Source organism: Scyliorhinus canicula, chromosome 16 (genome assembly GCF_902713615.1).
Source record: "Scyliorhinus canicula chromosome 16, sScyCan1.1, whole genome shotgun sequence".
NCBI classification, from domain to species: Eukaryota; Metazoa; Chordata; class Chondrichthyes; order Carcharhiniformes; family Scyliorhinidae; genus Scyliorhinus; species Scyliorhinus canicula.
Genome location: NC_052161.1, coordinates 122,160,669 through 122,181,908, shown reverse-complemented (window position 1 = coordinate 122,181,908; position 21,240 = coordinate 122,160,669). Strand labels below are relative to the sequence as shown.

General features: G+C 43.8%; 1 protein-coding gene across 2 annotated transcripts in view; it reads right to left on the bottom strand.

Moving 5' to 3' along the window:
- Positions 1-21,240, bottom strand: part of LOC119979474 (segment polarity protein dishevelled homolog DVL-1-like) — a 189,494-nt gene that overhangs the window by 126,006 nt on the left and 42,248 nt on the right. For both annotated transcript variants that reach the window (XM_038821736.1, XM_038821738.1), the window contains exon 2: positions 19,971-20,040. In XM_038821736.1, the coding sequence (XP_038677664.1) occupies positions 19,971-20,040 (70 nt within the window). The remainder of the gene's footprint in view (positions 1-19,970; positions 20,041-21,240) is intronic.

The window sequence follows — 21,240 nt, the reverse complement described above, 5'->3', positions numbered from 1 at the left end:
TCTGGGAAGGCTACCTGGCCCCATTAGGCGGAAAGTCAATTAGGTTCATTATGAATCTTATTAAAGGCAAATTAAGTGGGCAGACTAGGATTTTACAGATGCAACAGGATGGGGGAAGGCAGCTAATTGGAAAAGCAGCTGAGGGGGCAACGTCCAGCTGAAATGCCCTTCAATTACACTTGTATTGCAGCTATGTTCTTCTCTGAAGCTAGAAGGCCTCTAGTTGGCCTCCAGCTTTAAGAGCCTGGTTGTATCCTTAATTGGGCAGGAATCAGTCTCCATGCCAGTTAAGGCCATACCCTATAAAATCTTAACTTTAACTTTAATCAAGGGCAGCACGGTGGCCTAGTGGTTAGCACAACCGCCTCACGGCGCTGAGGTCCCAGGTTCGATCCCGGCTCTGGGTCACTGTCCGTGTGGAGTTTGCACATTCTCCCCGTGTCTGCGTGGGTTTCGCCCCCACAACCCAAAAAATGTGCAGAGTAGGTGGATTGGCCACGCTAAATTGCCCCTTAATTGGAAAAAATAATTGGGTAATCTAAATTTATAAAAAAAAAAGAAAAAAAACTTTAACTTTAATCAGTTTCCCACTGGAGTCAGGAGCACAGTGGTTAGCACTGTTGCTTCACAGCACCGGGGTCCCAGGTTAGATTCCCGGCTTGGGTCACTGTCTGTGTCTGCATGTTCTCCCAGTGCCTGTGTGGGTTTCCTCCCACAAGTCGCGAAAGACGTGCTGTTAGGTAATTTGGATATTCTGAATTTTCCCTCTGTACCCGAACAGACGCCGGAGTGTGGCGACGAGGGGCTTTTCACAGCAACTTCATTGCCGCGTTAATGTAAGCCTACTTGTGACAATAATAAAGATTATTAAAAAAACAATCATAACTTATTTTTCTCTACCTTGATGGGAAAAATCCAGCCCCAAGAAAATGCTGGATAAACTCTTGACAGCCTCTGTGGAGCGAGAAACAGAGTTAAAGAGTCCGCGTGACTCTTTGTCAACTCTGAAAAATCATACAGACTCAAAATGTTAATTTAGTTTCCCTCTCCACAGATGTTGCCAGATTTGCTGAGTTTACCCAGAATTTTCTTCTTCTATTTCAGATTCCCAAAATCCACAGTAATTTGTTTTTATTCCCATATTTCTGTAATCTTTCCTCATAACTTAGTTTCCCATAATGTTATGCCTCTATCTTGTGGCCCTTCTCTGCACCACCTTCAAGGCTTGAATGTCCCTCTTATGAAATGGTAACCAAATTGCAGACTGTAATCAAGGTCAGGTGTCACCAGAGACTCATTACTTACTTTAAAAGCCTGTCGATCGGATCGGAGAGACAAGATGGTTACTAATGATTCCAACAGCGAAATAAAGAGACGTTTCTTTTCTCAGTGGTTAGAATGTGAAACACATTACAACAGGAAGTTTAGAGACTTGCAAAAGAAAAGCGGATGGGTACATGTAAAGAAAGGAATAAAATGACACGCTGGAAGGCTGAGGAGAGGTAGATGGAATGGGAGGAGACAGTGTGGAATACAGTCCAAAAAGCCTTTCCTATGCTATATGTTCTCAGTAATCTATGAAACCTAGAGAGACCACTCAACAGGAGATGGGAGGGAGGAGGCACTGTAACAGCTGTGGAACCAGGGCTTATCCTAGAATATTTGAGCAATGAAATGTGAACTTTGAAATCTTTTATTCCGTCTTTCTGTTAATTGTTGCCACCCACAGCCCGATTTACAGCTGATAAGCTTCCTCTGGCTTGTCACGGATTCTGTGGAACATGTTGATTTGATGTTACACTCTCCAGCATTAAATCCTGAAGGTTGAGGCAAGAAACCAAAAGATTTCCCAGCTACTCTGCGGTCACTGGGAAGATGCCATGCCAAGCCAGATCTTGACCACACCCATTGTCAAACACCATATGATCCAACAGGGATTAGTGAACAGTATCAGCAGCAGGAATTCTTGCTGATTTCTTCTCTCTATGACCTTGGGATACTGAGGCCAATTGTAGTTCCTTTTACCATCTCCACTGAGATAAGGTGGCTTAGCATAGTTCCACAACAGGCAGTGCACTCCTATTCTGTGGGACCACTCTCCGTTGAGATGTTAAACTGTGGCCCCATCATTCCATTGAAGAAGACCAGTGTCCTGGCCAGTACTTATCCCTCACTGAACAAAGGAAAAAATAAATTAATTGATCATTGACCTCACAGCTGTATGAAACAAGAAGCAGCTTTCGTTCAGCTTGTAGGGAAGTATAGTAACACTAGGGAGCAGCAACAGGGGTCATTTCAGAGTCACAAACACACAGTTGGAAGTTTAATGATTCATCAAGTCATTATTGCAATACTGGTTTGTAGAACAGAAAAAAATGGTTCATGTCTGCGCTAAATCTCTTTGCTAAAGCAATTCAAACAAGCCCACTGATACCATACAAGTGACCGGTGTAACAAGAAAATGCCATCCCTTTTGGAATTCTCCTGCCTGTATAGGTGAGATGGGACTGTTCACAGTTGTCATCTGCACTGCTCATGTGAACTAGCAGGCTGTGTAGGGGTTGGTCAGGTGAAATGCAGAATCCTTGAACATTTGTGCAACATTCCCTCTACATGTTTCTCGCTATTTGAGATTTAACAAGCTCTGTATATCTTAATACTTCCTTACATGGCTCGGTATCAAATTTTGTTTGATAATCACTCACTTGAAGCACTTTGGGATATTTAACGATGGTAAAAGTGTAAACCTAAATGTAAGTTATTCTACAACAGTGTAGAATTATAATAGTATAATATAATTAGCTTGATGCACAATAATAGTTTACAACAACTTGCAACTAAATACCAAGGCACTTTTCACAGGACATTAGCAAATAGAATTTGACACCGAGCCACAAAGAAATTTAGGACAAGTGGTCAAATGTTTAGCCAAGAAAGTAGGCACTAAGGGTATCATAAAGGGGGAGAAAAAGAGTGAAAAGACAGAGGTTGAGGAAGCAAATTCTAGTGATTGGGGTCTAGACGTTGGAAGACCACCAATGATGGAGTGATAAAGATCAGATATGTGCAAGAGACCAGGCTTAAGAGGAGCACAGGAATCCCAAAAGGTTGTCATGGTACAAGGGATTACAGAGATAGAGCAGTGAGGCCGTGAAGGGCTTTGAAAACAAGGATGCAAATTTTAAAATCAAGGTTGCTTAAACAGGAGGCAATATAGGTCAGCAAGTATAGGTGAATTGACTTTGTGCAACATGGTTTGGATGGCATGTTTACAGAAATGATGGGGAGCCGGCCAGGAAGGAATTAGAACAACAAAATCCAGACAAAGGCGTGGATGAGTGTTTCAGCAAAACATGAGCTGAAGCAGCGGGAAGAGATGGAGTGAAAGTGTCAAGTTAATGTGACTTGTCCAGCAGAACATGCCAATGTGGCACTCGCACAGCACATATCAGACAGAGCAAGTCAACCCAAAACAAACCATAATCACATCTCATTCTGAAAGCAGTAAAAGTTTCATTAATTCTTGTCTAAGTGGCTTGCTCCTGTTGGCTTCCAATTGCATTCAGCTTCTCTGTGACAAGAAAACAAGGAATTGCAATACTTTTCCTTTGGTAATATCACTCCTATCTTGAGGGTTGTAATTTGTGGTAATTGGAGCAACTGAGAGATTATAAGAGTCTAAACCAACAGTACAAAGTGGTGTTGATATGTTTAATAAACTAAGAAGAACTCCAGAGTAATTTACATACGGTAACAGAAATAGTTTTAAATTGGGTTGTTTCAGTTCAATGGGGGATAAATAAAAGTTGCAAAACGATGTAACTGAGGTAAAGATAAGACAAGTTTACATTTTAAAACACAAAGAGTGAAAGTAAAGAAAGGAATGTAGTCAAATCTGGGAATAATGCACTTATAAAGTGACTAGAAACAATAGGGAGGTCAAAGGGAAGGAACAATTTAAGAAAACACTGAAGCCTGTGCAAGAGGGTAGCTGCTTAGACCTCCCAGAAGACTGTGTGAATAAAGCCAGATCTGGAGACCCAATTGCCGTCAAGCTCAGAGGACACACCAAGAGAAAAAGGGTAAAAATGTGTTGTTAAAAAAAAAAGAAAAAGGGTACAAACGTGTGGGAAAATTTACTGTAATTCTATAGATTTGAAATCTTTGAGGATTGTTGCTAAACAGAAAAGGGGAAGGTTATCTCTCAGGGTAGGTTAAGTTAAGATTAGGAACGGTTTTAAAGTACTGTTTACTGGGTGAAGCCATTCTGTTTTTAAATGTAATTTTAAAATATTTTTTAAACTTAAGTTTATTTTAAAATAAAATTATCACAATTGGTTGGAGATGTATTTTCCTGATTTCAGAATCTTTCCACATAATATAAAAATTGCTATAACTGTTTTGGCAGCTGTTTCAAGTTTCCCTTTGGGATTTGGGCAGCTCGACATTTACCACTAGCAGTGCCTGAACACAAGAACACCACTGGCTTCAGGATGCTGTCTCCCATACCCCCATTCCTCTCCAACTATATCACAAAACTACTCTTCTCCTCACATTATATATTTGGAATTTCAGTTCAGTTTATATTTGGTTTCCCATTGGTTTTTAGCTTAGCATCAGGAATCTGTGCTCCAGACACACTGCTGTATGTATATCATAGAATTTACAGTGCAGGAGGCCATTCGGCCCATCGAGTCTGCACCGGCTCTTGGAAAGAGCACCCTACCCAAGGTCAACACCTCCACCCTATCCCCATAACCTAGTAACCCCACCCAACACCAAGGGCAATTTATCATGGCCAATCCACCTAACCTGCACATCTTTGGACTGTGGGAAGAAACCGGAGCACCCGGAGGAAACCCACGCACACACGGGGAGGATGTGCAGACTCCGCACAAACAATGACCCAAGCCGGAATCGAACCTGGGACCCTGGAGCTGTGAAGCAATTGTGCTATCCACAATGCTACCGTGCTGCCAAAACAGTATAAAACAGGACGTACTAATGAATTTATACAGGGTTACTGGATTATAATACTGCCCTCCATTATTCACAAGTGTGCCTGTCTGTTAAAGTATAACTTTATCACCTCTGGTTCCTGATTAAGGAAAGTGTCACCACACTATCAATCAGTAACAGGCCTGAGCAGAGAGAGAGAAGGCAGCACTAACCTAGAACAGCAGCAGACTCACTACATTTCGGAATCACTGCATGACGATTTAAGGAATTAAATGAGGACTTTCTGTTCCCATGAAAGAGACAGACTCCAAAAATTAACATGACTTGCCTGCTGACTAGTGGTGTGCTTGGAGAATGTCCTGCTTGTATTTCAGACTTCCAGTAATAATTGCATTTCTACTAAGCAATCACAGATTGCTTGACTAAAGTTTAGGAGAAATTGGTTATCGATACAAAGGATTGCCTGTGCCTGGGCATTCTGTAATTCTACAATAGATTTTACTACTTCAAATGTCTGAAGTCCAGCACCTACTAGTTTTACAGCAGCAATTACAACAATGAGATCCTATACAGAATGGGCTTAAACTATGTGCGTAAACATCTGTGTGTGTGCGTGCATATGTACCTGTTTAACAGCATATCGGCCAATGAGAGAACAAGGTCTGGATAAGGGTGTGCCTAACTTGATATAAGATCATAAGAATAATTTTTTAAATATTCATGATGACAATGGAGGAGATGATTCTGGAGCTGGCCAATTACCTGGTGTGCAGGTTCATTAGGCGCAACATCGGCACAGGGAGGAATGTAGAGAGGGATGTGTGGGTGACCAATGCCATCACACAATCACAGGTTTGCCTCCCTCCAACCCCACATTTGCAAGCAGTCCGGTTCAGCCTCAGGACCGCAAGAAACTTCAGAGAGTCGTGAACACAGCCCAGTCCATTACACGAACCTGCCTCCCATCCATTGACTCCATCTACACCTCCCGCTGCCTGGGGAAAGCGGGCAGCATAATAAAAGACCCCTCTCACACGGCTTACTCACTCTTCCAATTTCTTCCATCAGGCAGGAAGTACAGAAGTCTGAGAACACGCACGAACAGAGTCAAAAACAGCTTCTTCCGCGCTGTTACCAGACTCCATTTATAGACTGACCTCATTAACACTACACACCTGTATGCTTTATCCGATGCTGGTGCTTACCCTATTATGTATTTTTTTAAATTTCCTTTTCTTTTCATGTACTTAATGATCTTAATGACCTGTTGAGCTGCTTACAGAAAAATACTTTTCACTGTACCTCGGTACACATGACAATAAACAAATCCAATCCAATCCAGTTACCAGAGAGATGAATGAGTTTGTGCTGGGAAACGTGCATTTATATTTCTAAAAGGTATTTGATAAAATTCGACACAGAAGGTTAATTTTTCTTTTTAATAAACATTTTATTGAGGTATTTTCAGTATTGTAGCAACAACAAAATAAACAATATAAATGAAACCATAAACATAGTGCAAAAGCCATTTACCTCTCATACAGATCCCACCCTTATTGACCCCCTACTCTAATCTAAACAATTGTCTGCTGACAATTAATTTTCCGCAAAGAAGTCGATTAACGGTTGCCACCTCGAGGTGAACCCTAACAGTGACCCTCTCAAGGCCAACTTGATTTTCTCAAAACAGAGAAAGCTAACCATGTCCGAAAGCCAGGTCTCTGACTGTGGGGGCTTTGAGTCCATCCATGCTAATAGTATCCGCAACATTAGCCCACACGTTCACATAAGCGAATGACACAAAGGAATCGGGAATTACCCATAGTCCCACTGACGCTTTTTAAATCGTTTTCTATTTACATGAATGGGCAGGGAGCAGAGGGATACAGATCCTTAGAAAATAGGTGTCAAATTTTAGGTAGAGGATCTGGATCAGTCCAGGCTTGGAGGGCCAAAGGGCCTGTTCCTGTGCTGTAATGTTTCTTTCTTCCTTGTTCTGTATGTCTCCGGGCTACCAGGGAAGCAAAGGCCAGAACGTCTGCCTCTTTCTCCTCCTGGATTCCCAGGTCTTCTGACACACCGAAAATCGCCACCTACACAGAAGGTTATTAATGAAGCTCCTAACTGCGCTGATTCAGGGCTAAACACTGGCTAAGAAGTCGGCTGAAGATAAGAAGCAACAGGCACCGATTGGAAGAGGAGTAGAAAGGTGGGGGAAGTACTGAGCTCTATCCCACAGCTCAGCACTGAGACCTGTATTCCAAATATACATAATAATTTGGATTCAGAATCTCAATGAAAATTAGTTAAACTCAGAGGGGCACTGAAAAGTTTTGATAAGTCCTTGTGAAATTCAACAACTTGAGAATCCAGAGCTTGTGATGGGTGTTTTCTAAGATCTCACTGTGCAATGGAGGTTTGTGAACATTGACCACACTCTGCTCTTTAGCAAAGGCCCTTGAGCTTGATCCAAGAGCTGAAGTTTGTGCCTTACTGAAATGAAGGGACCACAAGAATCCAGCCACAACTACTCCGAAAACAAGTTCCGCAATTTAAATGTTTTGACCGTTGACATCATTGTGTTTCCATTGGCACCAGAATCCTGTCTCATTTATATACTTCCATACGATTTTACATTTAAAATATAATTTTATATCTCTAGTGATTCTATAACACAAATATAATTGTAAAACATTATATTGAACATCTGATATTAATTTTCTCATGAGACTATATATTTATCTAATCACGGTCTTGAAAATGAACAGATACAATAGTAGCCAGGCTCAGATGGATGTCCTGATGAGTCCTTTGCTGGTGCCAAGTGAATTAGCCAAACAATAACACAGTTGAGGTAGCATTATTCAAGAAGGGAGGAAGGGATAAACCAGGAAACCAGGCCAGTCAGTCTAACCTCAGTGGTGGGGAAACTATTGGAAGCAATTCTGAGAGACATAATTAATCTGCATTTGGAGAGGCAGGGATTAAACAAGAACAGTCAGCGTGGTTTTGTTAAGAGGAGGTCATGTCTGACCAACTTGATTGAATTTTTTCGAAGTAGTGACCAGGTGTATAGATATGGGAAATGCATTTGACATCATCTACTTGGACTTCAGCAAGGCTTTTGGTAAGGTCCCACAAGGGAGACTAATAGCGAAGGCAAGAGCCCACGGGATCCAAGGAAATTCGGCAAATTGGATCCAAAATTGGCTGAGTGGCAGGAAGCAGAGGGTGATGGTCGAATGGCATTTTTCTCACTGGAAGCCCAAGTCCAGTGGGGTCCCTCAGGGATCAGTGTTGAGGCTCTTGCTGTTTGTGGTTTATATAAATCATTTAGATATGAATATAGGAGAGTTGATCAGTAAGTTCACGGATGACACAAAAACTGTGGGGTGGTAAATAGTGAAGAGGATAGCCTTAGATGACAGGAGGAGATAGACAGGCTGGTCAGAAGGGCTGATCAGCAGCAAATGGAATTCAATCCGCTCGAGTGTGAGGTTATGCCCTTGGGCAGGACAAACAAGGTAAGGAAACACGATGACCAGCAGGCCCCTGGGAAGCACTGAGGATCAGAGGGACCTTGGTGTGCATGTACACTGGTCCCTTAAGGAAGCAGGGCAGGTGGGTACAGCGGTTAAGAAAGCATATGGTACACTTGCCTTATTTGCTGAGGCATAGAGTTTAAGAGCAAAGAGGTTATGCTGGAACTGTACTAACTGTTGGTTAGGCCACAGCTAGAGTTTTGCGTGCAGTTCTGCAATCAAAATTATAGGAGGGATGCGATTGGACTGGAAAGGGTGTGGAGGAAATTTACCAGGATGTTGCCTGGGCTGGAGAATTTTAGTTATGAAGAAAAATTGGTTAGACTGGGTTGTTTTCCTTAAATAGAGCCCCCCAGCATACCCCTGGCAAACGTCCAAGCGATCGAAAACAAGCTGAACTTAACTCCAGACTTACCACTCAGGGGGAAGTAAGAGACTGCTGTGTGCTCTGTTTCACAGAGACATGGCTCACCCCCGCCTCACCGGACTGTGCCATACAACCTGAAGGCTTCTCAATTCACTGGGCAGACTGCACCGCGTCATCAGGCAAAGCGAAGGGTGGAGGGGTTTGCCTCCTCATCAACTCCTCCTGGTGCTTGGATGTGGCAACCCTGGCGACCTACTGCTCCCCGGACCTGGAATACCTGCCCGTGAAGTGCCGTCCATACTATCTTCCACGTGAGTTCAATTCAGCCATTATCACAGCGGTCTACAACCCGGGCAGAAGTGAGGAAGGCCCTGGACGAACTGTACACAGTTCTAAACAACTACGAAACAGAACATCCGGAGGCCTTGTTCATCGTGGCCAGAGACTTCAACAAGGCCAATCTCAAGAGTGTACTGCCAAAATTCCACCAGCATCTCCTGTCCCACCAGGGGCGACAACACTCGTGACCACTGCTACTCAAAAATCAAAGGCGCCTACCAATCCATCCCTCGACCGCACTTTGGGAAATCAGACCATAAGACGGTGCTCCTTCTCCCGGCATACAAGCAGAAACTCAAGCGGGATAATCCAGCTAAGAAGGTCGTGCAGTGCTGGTCCGATGAAACAGAAGAGCTCTTACATAACTGCTTTGCGAGAGTGGACTGGTCCATATTTAAGAACTCAGCGACCAACTCAAATGAGTATGCCACCACCGTCACAGACTTCATCAGCAAATGTGTGGACGACTGCGTGCCAAAGAAAGCCATACCGGAAACCATGGCTCAATCATGAGATTGACTCCCTAATGAAGGACAGATCTGAGGCATTCAAGTCAGACGACCCTGACCTATACAAGAAATCCAGGTACGACCTCCACAAAGCCATCCGAGATGCTAAGAGAGAATATCAAACCAAGCTAGCATCACAGGCAGACTCTCGGCGATGGTGGCAAGGACTAAACAACATAACGGGCTACAAAGCGAAGGGGAGCAATATCTCCGGCAGCAGCGCACCCCTCCCCGATGAACTCAATGCATTCTATGCTCGGTTCGAGCAGGTAACCAATAATTCGTTGTCAAGTGCCCCAGCAGCCCGTAACTCACCCATACCCACCATCACAGCTTCCGAAGTCAGATCGGCCTTCCTAAAAGTGAACCCTCGGAAGGCGACGGGCCCGGACGGGATCCCTGGTCAGAGGGATCCCCACTCAGAGCCTGCACGGACCAGCTGGCAGAGGTATTCACGGACATCTTTAACTTGTCCGTACTCCACTCCGAGGTCCCTACCTGCTTCAAGAAGACCACCATTATACCGGTGCCAAAGAAGAACCAGGCAACATGCCTCAATGACTACAGTCCGGTGGCCCTGACTTCAGTCACAATGAAGTGCTTCGAGAGGTTGATGATGAAGCGCATCACCTCCATTTTCCCAGAACACTGTGATCCACTGCAATTCGCATACCGTCACAGCCGGTCCACAGCAGACGCCATTTCCCTGACGCTACACTCATCCCTAGAGCATCTCGACAACAAGGACTCCTACATCAGACTTCTATTTATTGACTACAGCTCCACCTTCAACACCATAATCCCAGCCAAGCTCATATCAAAGCTCCAAAAGCTAGGACTTGGCTCCCCACTTTGCAACTGGATCCTCGATTTTCTGAGCAACAGACCACAATCAGTAAGAATGAACAACAACACCTCCTCCACAATAGTCCTCAATAACGGGGCACTGCAAGGCTGCGTACTTAGCCCCCTACTCTACTCTACTGTACACACATGACTGCGTGGCAAAATTTGGTTCCAACTCCATCTACACTTTTGCTGACGATACGATCACAATGGGCCGGATCTCAGGAGGGAGATAGAAAACCTAGTGGAGTGGTGCAGCGACAACAATCTCTCCCTCAATGCCAGCAAAACTAAAGAGTTGGTCATTGACTTCAGGAAGCAAAGTACTGTACACACCCCTGTCAGCATCAATGGGGTTGAGGTGGAGATGGTTAGCAGTTTAAAATTTCTAGGGGTGCACATCTCCAAAAATCTGTCCTGGTCCACCCACGCCGACGCTGCCACCAAAAAAAGCACAACAGCGCCTATACTTCTTCAGGAAACTAAGGAAATTTGGCATGTCCACATTAACCCTTACCAACTTTTACAGATGCACCATAGAAAGCATCCTATCGGGCTGCATCACAGCCTGGTTTGGCAACTACTCGGCCCAAGACCGCAAGAAACTTCAGAGAGTCGTGAACACCGCCCAGTCGATCACATGAACCTGCCTCCTATCCACTGACTCCATTTACACCTCCCGCTACCTGGAGAAAGCGGGCAGCATACACAAAGACCCCTCCCACCCGGCTTACTCACTCTTCCAACTTCCTCCATTGGGCAGGAGATACAGAAGTCTGAGAATACGCACGAACAGACTCAAAAACAGTTTCTTCCCCCGCTATTACCAGACTCCTAAATGACCCTCTTATGGACTGACCTCATTAACACTACACCCTGTATGCTTCATCCGATGCCGATGCTTATGTAGTTACATTGTATATCATTGTGTTATCCAATTATGAATTTTCTTTTATTCCCTTTTCTTCCCATGTACTTAATGATCAGTTGAGCTACTCGCAGAAAAATACTTTTCACTGTACCTCGGTACATGTGACAATAAACAAATCCAATCTAATCCAATAGAGGCTGGAGGGGGCACAGATAGAATACAACTTTTGAGGGGCACAGATAGAATACACAGGAAGAAACTTTTCCCCTTGGTGGAGGGATCAATGACCAGAGGGCATAGATTTACGGTGAGGGTCAGGAGGTTCAGAGGGGATGTGAGGAAAAACTTTTCACCCAGAGGCTGGTGGGAGTCACTGCCTGCCTTTCGTGGAAGCAGAAACCCTGATAACATTGAAGTAGTATTTAGATTTGCACTTACAATGTCAAGGCATAAAAGGCTATGGGCCAAGTGCTGGAAAATTAGAATAGAATGTTTTTTTTTGACCGATGCAGACGCGATGGGCCAAAGGGCCTTTCTTGTGTTGTGGACCTCTATGACCCCGGTTAAGTAATTGAGAAGTGGAGATCTGAAACATTCATGGGCACAAGGCGGATACAAAGTGACATGGGATATTCACTCTCCCTGCTATCCTACTACTTGTTGGGGTAGGCACTCTCTGGGTTCAGACCCAAGCGGCCACATCATAATTCAGTCTAAGGATTCAACTGTGGTCCAATCCTACTCTGTCCTTGCACAGCACCCAATTTATGCACAATGGTAAAAGCATACCCTAATCATGCTTTAAACGTGGACTTCATTCAGGATATAATTTTCTAGAACCGTCTTTTATTTAGAAATAGGCACAAACTAAATGGTTCGGGTGGCTGCCCGAGGTCAGGTGATTTTTACAATTTCTACTTCAAGTCTGCGGAAAGTTCCCAATTGAATAACCATGGGTGGACATATCCAGATGGAACCCCTGTGGAGTTTATACCTGCTACTGTTTGTGGTTTACGAAAAGCTCAAAATCAATGAACTTCCAGACTTCATGTCTCCAAGTTTGAAACTTAACAAAGAAAGCTGCAGAAGCCAGTTTATTGAAAGTAGGAATGAGCAGATTTCACACCACCACCCCACCCATTCTCCTTTGTACAGCAGTGGCCTCTAGTTTTAAGCCATTCCGGGTGGAAAATAGCAGTTGATTATGTGACCAAAACTGTATTCAGCGTACAATCTGTTTGTCCCAAGACCCAGAGAGAAATTTGTCAGTCTGCAAAGAAAACAGCAAAAACAGCAGCTGCAGAAAAATGTAGTTACATCCATGCATTTTACCAAACTGGAGACTGCTACATAGCAGTCGCCCAACTGTTCATTTGCAAAGTCCACCAGGACAGAAATATGATCCCTTGGTAAGAAAATCACACGTAACAAATTTTGTGACCAGCTGAAAAAGCCACCTCTTCAAGGGAATTGTAAACAACAATAATATGACTCCAGCTACTGAAACCACCTAGTCTACCCTTTTTGAGTGAACAACTGCCTTCAACAGGCCTGCAATGGTTGTTTTCCCTATGATGAGCCAAACACATGAATTATGAACTACTCTTTTGTTTACAACATGTAAGGGTGCACCAATCTCCAGAACAATGTATATTCAGCATGAATGAGAGAGACACCGAGCATTTGGACTTCAGGGCAAATCTGTAAATGAATAATGCTCTTTATTTACACCCACAAAAGCTTGCTGCTGATCAATTGAAAAATAGCCATCCTTGGGGATTGAGAAACTTCCTTTCCAAAAAACACACTGATTATAGATGGTTAGAGAATGGACATGAGCGTTTCAGTTCCCTCCTGTCCCAGTTCGTATCATATGCAACGCAATACCTTCTGCATCGTTACGTACACTACCTTCCCAACCAGAAACTATGTGATTTTCAGCAGATCAGTGTTCAGGAGTCAGAATCGGATTCTTGCCCTTTTTAATAGTTCTGATCAAGTATTCTGCCTAGGAGGGTCAGCACGGTGGTCTTTTGTTACTTTACTGTAGTGTATTTGGTAGCACTACTGTATGTAACATGCGTTACTCAATCCAGTTGCGGCAGAGTCTTTCTGCACCTTGATGAAGAAGGCTCAAAGTTGTCCAGAGGTATTGAATGGTTTATTGAGTAACAGAATTTTTATTTTTTTAATTTAGAGTATCCAATTAATTTTTTCCAATTAAGGGGCAATTTAGCATGTTCAATCCACCTACCTTGCACATCTTTGGGTTGTGGGGGCGAAACCCACGCAAACACGGGGAGAATGCGCAAACTCCACACGGACAGTGACCCAGAGCCAGGATCGAACCTGGGACCTCAGTGCCGTGAGACTGAAGTGCTAACCACTGAGCCACCGTGCTGCCCGAGTAACAGAATTTAACAACTGTGTGAGTTCTTACTTTTAGATCAATACGAGTAGAAAGGTTACAACGTTTATATACAGTAGCTATGTCTGACCACACTAGTAGCCCTGAGCTAGATCTATGCTCCTGCTCTCATCACAGTCTAATCACCAAGAGAGGCAGAGGTCCGCTTGCGTCTGGCTTTTATACCCGCCAGTGCTGCCCCCTAGCGATCTTTCAATTTTCCATTAACCCCTTATGTACATACCCATGTAAAGATCATTACATCCCCCCCTCTTTTTCTTTTTACATAGTTTCAGTGTTGTTACTAGAATGGAACATAGTTTGTATCGTGTGCAAATGCATTACAGAAATCAATGACTGCATCAGTCCAATGTTCACAGGTTCAGACGGTTGGGTGTGCATCTGATTCAAGTTGATCTCCTAAGTGGGCATGGAGACACTGAGGTTTTAATGTCCGTCTGTTCACCGGCTGATGGTGTCAAGTGTTGTCGAGTGAGTGAGTCCTGTAGATTTAACATCAGAAAGACAGGTTCAGGAAGGGGAACCTTCAGCAGGTCTCGTCGATTGCATCTGAACAGCAGACCTTCGTCAGATTTTACAATATATGATCATGGCGCTGCTTGTCGTAGCACTGTTGCTGCGTTGGACCATCCTCCACCGGGGTGTTGAGGTCGAACCATGTCATTGACCGGTAATGGTTGCAGCGATTTTGCAAGCCGGTCATAGTGCTGCTTTTGTTTGTAACGTTGGTGTCATATCTTGTCAAGCACTTGAGTGATCCGGATTGCTGAAGTGTAACGCTGGTAGCGTTCTTCTCATATCTCGATTGAAGAGCATTTGAGCTGGTGAAAGCCCTGAGCTCAACGGTGATGATCTGTATGATAATAGAGCCAAGTGTATGTCGTAATTAGAGTCAGTGGCCTTGCTTACGAGTTGTTTGATAATGTGTATGCCTTTCTCTACTTTGCTGTTGGATTGGGGAAAGTGTGGACTCAATGTCACGTATTTAAAGTGGTATTTCTTGGAGAATTCAGTCCACACCCAGCTCGCAAAGCAAGCACCATTATCGGACATGACTGTTTGTGGAATACCATGCCTCGAGATGTTTCCTTGCAGGCTTTGATAACTGATGCGGACGTGAGATCCAGGAGTTTCATTACTTCCGGAAAGTTGGAGCAATAGTCAATGATAAGAATATAGTTTCGACCCATGGAGTGAAATAAATCTATGCCAACTTTGTTCCACGGTGACGTAGCCATCTCATGCTGCTGGAGTGGCTCCTCGCATTGTGCCGGTTGATGATTTTGACACGTGTCACATGTGAGTATCATGTTTGTAATGTCCTCATTTATCCCAGGCTAGTACACGGATTGCCTTGCTCTTCTTTTGCATTTTTCGATTCCGAGATGTCCCTCGTGAATCCTGCAGAGCATGTCTGACCTGAGCGTTAGTGGGATGTAATTTCTCAATATTAATCCATCCACTACTGACAGTTCAGATTTGATGTTTTGGAACTGCGGGCACCGTCCTTTTGGCCAGCCATGCTGAAGGTTGTGCATGACCTGGAGCAAGGTTGCATCTTCACCAAACTTGATGCTTCCCAAGGCTTTTGGCAGATGCAGCTCGACGATTCCAGCAGACTGTTGGGTACGTTCAACACGCCATTTGGACGATACTACTCCAATCGCATGCCTTTCGGGATCATCTCCGCATCTGAAATCTTTCACAGAGTCATGGAGCAGATGACGGAGCGCAAACCCCACTCCTGGTACCATCTTTTGTTCGTCTTTCCTTACTGTAGTGTGTTTGGTAGCACTACTGTATGTAACATGCATTACTCAATCCAGTTGCAGAAAAGGCTTTCTGCACCTTGATGAAGAAGGCTCAAAGTCATCCAGAGGTATTGAAAGGTTTATTGAGTAACAGAATTTAACAACTGCGTGAGTTCTTACTTTTAGATCAATACCAGTAGAAAGGTTACAACGTTTATATACAGTAGCTATGTCTGACCACACTAGTAGTCCGGAGCTAGATCTATGCTCCTGTCTAATTACCAAGAGAGGCAGAGAGCCGCTTGCGTCTGGCTTTTATATCCGCCAGTGCTGCCCCCTAGTGATCTTTCAATTTCCCATTAACCCCTTATGTACATATCCATGTAAAGATCACTACAGGTGACACAGTGGATTAGCCCTGATGCCTTACGGCGCGAGGTCCCAGGTTCGATCCCGGCTCTGGGTCACTGTCCATGTGACGTTTACACATTCTCCCCGTGTTTGCATGGTTTTCCCCCCCACCGCCCAAAGATGTGCAGGGTAGGTGGATTGGCCACGCTAAATTTTCCCTTAATTGGAAAAAATGAATTGGGTACTCTAAATTTATTTTTTTTTAAGTATTCTGCCTAGGCCAATGATTTACCCAAATATCTAGAAAAGATCCACTATCAATTGATGCATAGTTGGAAGTTTGAATCCCAGAGTGAGCAAATAAATAACTTGCAGGGATGATTGGTACAATCTACCTCAATGGTACTTCAGTCATTCCGGACAACTGCCCTCTTATGGCAACTCATTTGTGTGTGTAATTACATGACAGATGTGTCAGTAATGAAGGACGACCCCAACAGTGGAGATATTTCTCCAAGTTCCACCTCAGGCATCAGCCTTTGTTTCAAACAGAAGCATATGAAATTAAATTAAAATCGCTTATTGTCACGAGTAGGCTTCAATTAAGTTACTGTGAAAAGCCCCTAGTCGCCACATTCCGGCGCCTGTTCGGGGAGGCTGGTACGGGAATTGAACCGTGCTGCTGGCTTGCCTTGGTCTGCTTTAAAAGCCAGAGATTTAACCCTGTGTAACCAGGGTTGGAAAAGGCCCACAAATGAAGAGATTGATGACTCCCTGCTACAGATGCACTTTCGTGGACCGTAAAGTAACCGGAAACATATTTTAGTTGCGTGGTATTTGGATATGGTGGGAAGAAGGCAGTTATAGCATTTTAGTTACTGCAATTTATGAAGTGCAAGAATAGAAGTTTAAAAAGAGTACTACAGTTTTCATTGGTAGAATAATTTTCCTACTCGGTAATCATTTGCTGTGGTGGTGCAGGTTCTTGCATTACCATCCAGACACACGCAAAGCACAATCCAATCTGTCACACCCACGCCTGTACTCGCTCAATTTGTCACTACTTCACTGGCAAAACTGCGATAATTAGTCACTGTTTCACTAGTAAACTAGTTCAACTAATGAAGCAACGCAAGAGCAAAATACTGTGAATCCTGGAAATCTCAAATAAAAACAGAAAATGTTCGTTGTTATCCATGACTCATGAAAGGGATCAATGTCCAGACCTTTAGATCTGCCTAGTTCCAGGTGGTTCCAGGGGCAAAGCAGAGGGACTTTCCTTGGGATTTTTCTCAGACCTGGTCTGTGAAAATAACCTTCACTTAAAAGACTTGACCAAATTAACTTTGCTTTCCATGCTTCTCGATATGATAATAAATGGACATACAGATTTTCTTGCTTTATTTTCCGTAAATCATGCAAGCCATTCAGTGTCTTCTGCCATAGTTAGTCTTTGTGCGTAAATATATTACATCTTGTCTACAGAACAGAAAGCGGTCATTCAGCCCAACTGCTCCATACTGGTGTTTATGCTTCACATCAGCCTGCATCCAATCTCAACCAATTTTGCTCTATTCTTACGGGGATCTTCACTGCAACAATTTTCATGCCACAGAGCAACAGAAAAGCTCACATCCAATCTGCTAATGTAGTTCACGCACAGTCCAATAAATATGCCGTTTACAGATCCTGTCAGTTTTACTGTTGATTAACATACAGTCAGAGCACTGCAAGTAAAGTACCCGGGCCCCTATCAATCCTCATCCAATGTTAATATATCAAAGCAATCTCTTTTGATTGTGGGGTGGCAGTACGGAGGAACACAGCAGCTCCAGTGCATACAGGCAAATGCTTGGCACTATCTACATCACAGTGGAACAGGTGCCTCACCACTCACAATCTTCCAATTTTTTCCCTTTCTTGTCTGGCCCTCTTATTACCAAGCACACAGCCTTTCATTCACTTAAAAAGAAATACAGGAACTCTTAAATGTCTTACACCGTAAATCCTGGGAAGGATTTTCAATATGGGCTTCAATCTCAAACAGGGGTCAGAGCTCTCATTGCATGGCTAACAGTCACTCATCTGCAGGTTTCCCCAAATTGGCCAATTAGTGGTCAGAGGATGTGCTCTCGAAGTCGGAGAGTCAATAAGGCTTGGAAGCAGTGTAGGATGTCTTCTAAGGGATGTGAGGGAGGGAGGGAGGGAGGCAGTGCCCCAGGATAGAAGTACTCTCAAACGTTCTTCATTTAAAAAAATTTAAATTGGTCTCAGCAACTGGGCCATGGGTAAGCCCTGCTGCCACCAGGCCCCCACCATTTCTCTGACAAAATAACCCACTTTGGGGGTGGAACTAGAGAACCTACACACTAAGACAGCATCGGAAATTTTTCAACACATCTGCCCCCAACCCAAAGATGAAGGTGTAAAAGATTATCCCCGATATCGTTGTAGGGGTCTGACAATGATGTAATTACGATGTCACTGGATGAGCAATCCAAAGGCCCAGACTAATGGGGACATAGGTTCAAATCTCCACCATGGCAGCTACTGGAATTTAAATTGCTAAATCTGAAATTGAAACCTAGTCTCAGTAATAATGATCATCGTTGATTGTCATAAAAACCTATCTGGCTGACTAATGTCCTTTAGGGAAGGAAATCTGCCATCCTGGTCTGGCCTACGTTTCATTCCACACCGTTGTGACTGACTCTTAAACTGTCCTCTGAAATGGCCGAGCAAGCCACTCTGTTCAATTAGGCAACAAGTGCTGGTCTTGCCAGGAACTCACTCATCCCATGAAAGAAGAAAGAAAACACTGAAGACCTGAGATCAGAGGCCCAGTTACTAGCTGGTGTGAAAAAAAACCTAATAGTACAACGCTCATGGCTCCTCCAGGTTGCTGCGCACAGGTCAGATTCCCAACATACTGCTTTAGCCACAAGTGCTGCCAGTGATCAGCCAACAGCAACATAAATAAAAACAGAAAATACTGGAAATACTCAGCACACAGGCAGCATCTCTGCAGAGAACAAAGTTAATGTTGAGTCGGGGGGGTGGGGGAGGGAGCAGCAGCCTGGCCAGTGTGGTGAATGTATTGCATTAACCATTCACCATGCATGTAACTGTATCAAGCTGTTGCCCATGAGGGCTCCATCTATGGACCATTGTAAGGTATTACCTGTGATGTATCATATTGGTGCCTGTGTGGGCTCCGCCCCTGGCTCCTCCCATTGAGGTGAGGTATAAAGGGCAGTAGCCCTGTAGGTCGTTCTCAGTAGCAGAGCAGTCGCAGGCAGGCACTGTTATAGTTGATTAAAGCCACAGTTTACTTCTACTCCTTGTTTTGTGTGAATTGATGGTCGCATCAATCAGGCTCTGAATGAATCTGCCCAAAATGGCCAGCACCAGAAATGGTTTCAGAAAACTAGCACAGTGCAAATATTTGTAGGCCTCAGTCATCTCCTTACCAACCTCAGCAGGGGCCCTTAATTCTGCCCTATGGTTTTAATATACTTTCTATAATGGGGAACCAAACACTGCATACAATCTCCAACCTTGGCCTAACCAATGCTTATTATAAATGTATTAATTACTTATTTATTCCTGTACTCTACATCCCATTGATAACATCCAAAACAGTGTTTCTCATTTCAAAATTTTATCTATCCACAGTCTCACTTTCCCCAGTTCTTTATTTGAACTTCAGGTCCCTCCACTCCCTCACAGCATTCAGTGTCTTTTCATTATTATTCCTGCCAAACCAAGGGGCCACAGCCAAGACAGTAACTGCTGTATTTTCACCAGAGATGCTGCTTGTCCTGCTGTTTGTTGCCAGAATCTCGTGCTTTTGTTTCTACCTTTAATCAAACTTGTGTCAAGACATATCCTGACAATGATCTGAACCTTCCACTGGGTTAACAACTCAAAGACAGGATGCATCACCCCTTCCCCCATCGCATGGTCCCCTCTGCCACCTATCCTTCACCTCGAAATCACTCACTTACCCACGAGACCACTCTCCCATTGAAGCACGGTAACTTAGCATTGTCGTCCGAAATTTCTTCCTTCACAACCCTGCAATGGAAAGTAATAACAGTATTAACATTTGTAAAGCAGGCCAGAAGCCAGAGGATGGCAGATGAAAATAGACCTCAGTTGCATCAATGTTGGGAATCACAATTTAATTCCCAATTCAATTAACAGCATCTTCCCGGCAATGGTTGGAGACTGTTGCCAAGAAAGGACAAGATACTTTAGCTGTAATGCACTAATTAGCTCCATGTCATATGTCAGAAAGCAACTGCCTATACTGAACTATGTGAACTTCCCTCTCGTCATACATTTTACACCCTGAACTGCATGGTTGCTGGGAGTATAGAGCAAAATGCCTGTCTGAAGTCCAGTGACTGATAGTACAGATCTCACTCTCACCTATCTGCTTCCTCTGGCAGGCTGCTGACAATACAGAGCTCATGATGTCACTCACCGACTTCCCTTGATAGCTCAGTGGCTCACAGGAAGACATCAAGGTCTCACCCATTAGGTTCCCCTGGTCCTGCAGTGATTTAAGTAGGAGTAGGAGGCGGCCATGCTGCTCTTTGAGCCTGCTCCATCATTCATTATGATCATGGCTAATCTGCATGGTAGCACAGTGGCTAGCACTGTTGCTTCATAGCACCATGGTCCCAGGTTCAATTCCCAGCTTGGGTCACTGCGGAGTCATCAGACTTCCTAGGCGCTTTAATCAAAACAAGGTTTATTCTGAGAATGTAGTCAACATATTATATATATATATAAAAACACAGCAATAATTTATCAATTACAAACATAAAGACAACACAACAGCTACAATAATCTATGTATATAACACTTAATGAATTCCCCCTTAGCTGTTTCAATTCAATAACAAAATCCATTAAATCAAAACCCCTTTCAAGGATGTGGCCCAACACACTGTATTCTCACTTGAATGGGGCTGGTCCTTTCTCAGATTCTGATCCAGTTTCAACCAGCAGTTTCAAACTCCTTCCAAAAAACAACTCTATCTTTAAAATTACCAAGGCAGTTTGCCATACCCTATGTGCTTTTCACTGGAACAGCTTTTAAAATGAAAATAGAGAAAAACAGGGCAAACACTTATTTTTCCTTCTGCAGTCCACAGCAACCAAACGAAAACTGAAACAAAAAAAAACCCTCTCACCTGACAACCACAGCCCAACTCCACCCACAAAATGGCACTGAAGCCGTGCTGCAAGTCATATGATAAGAGACCAA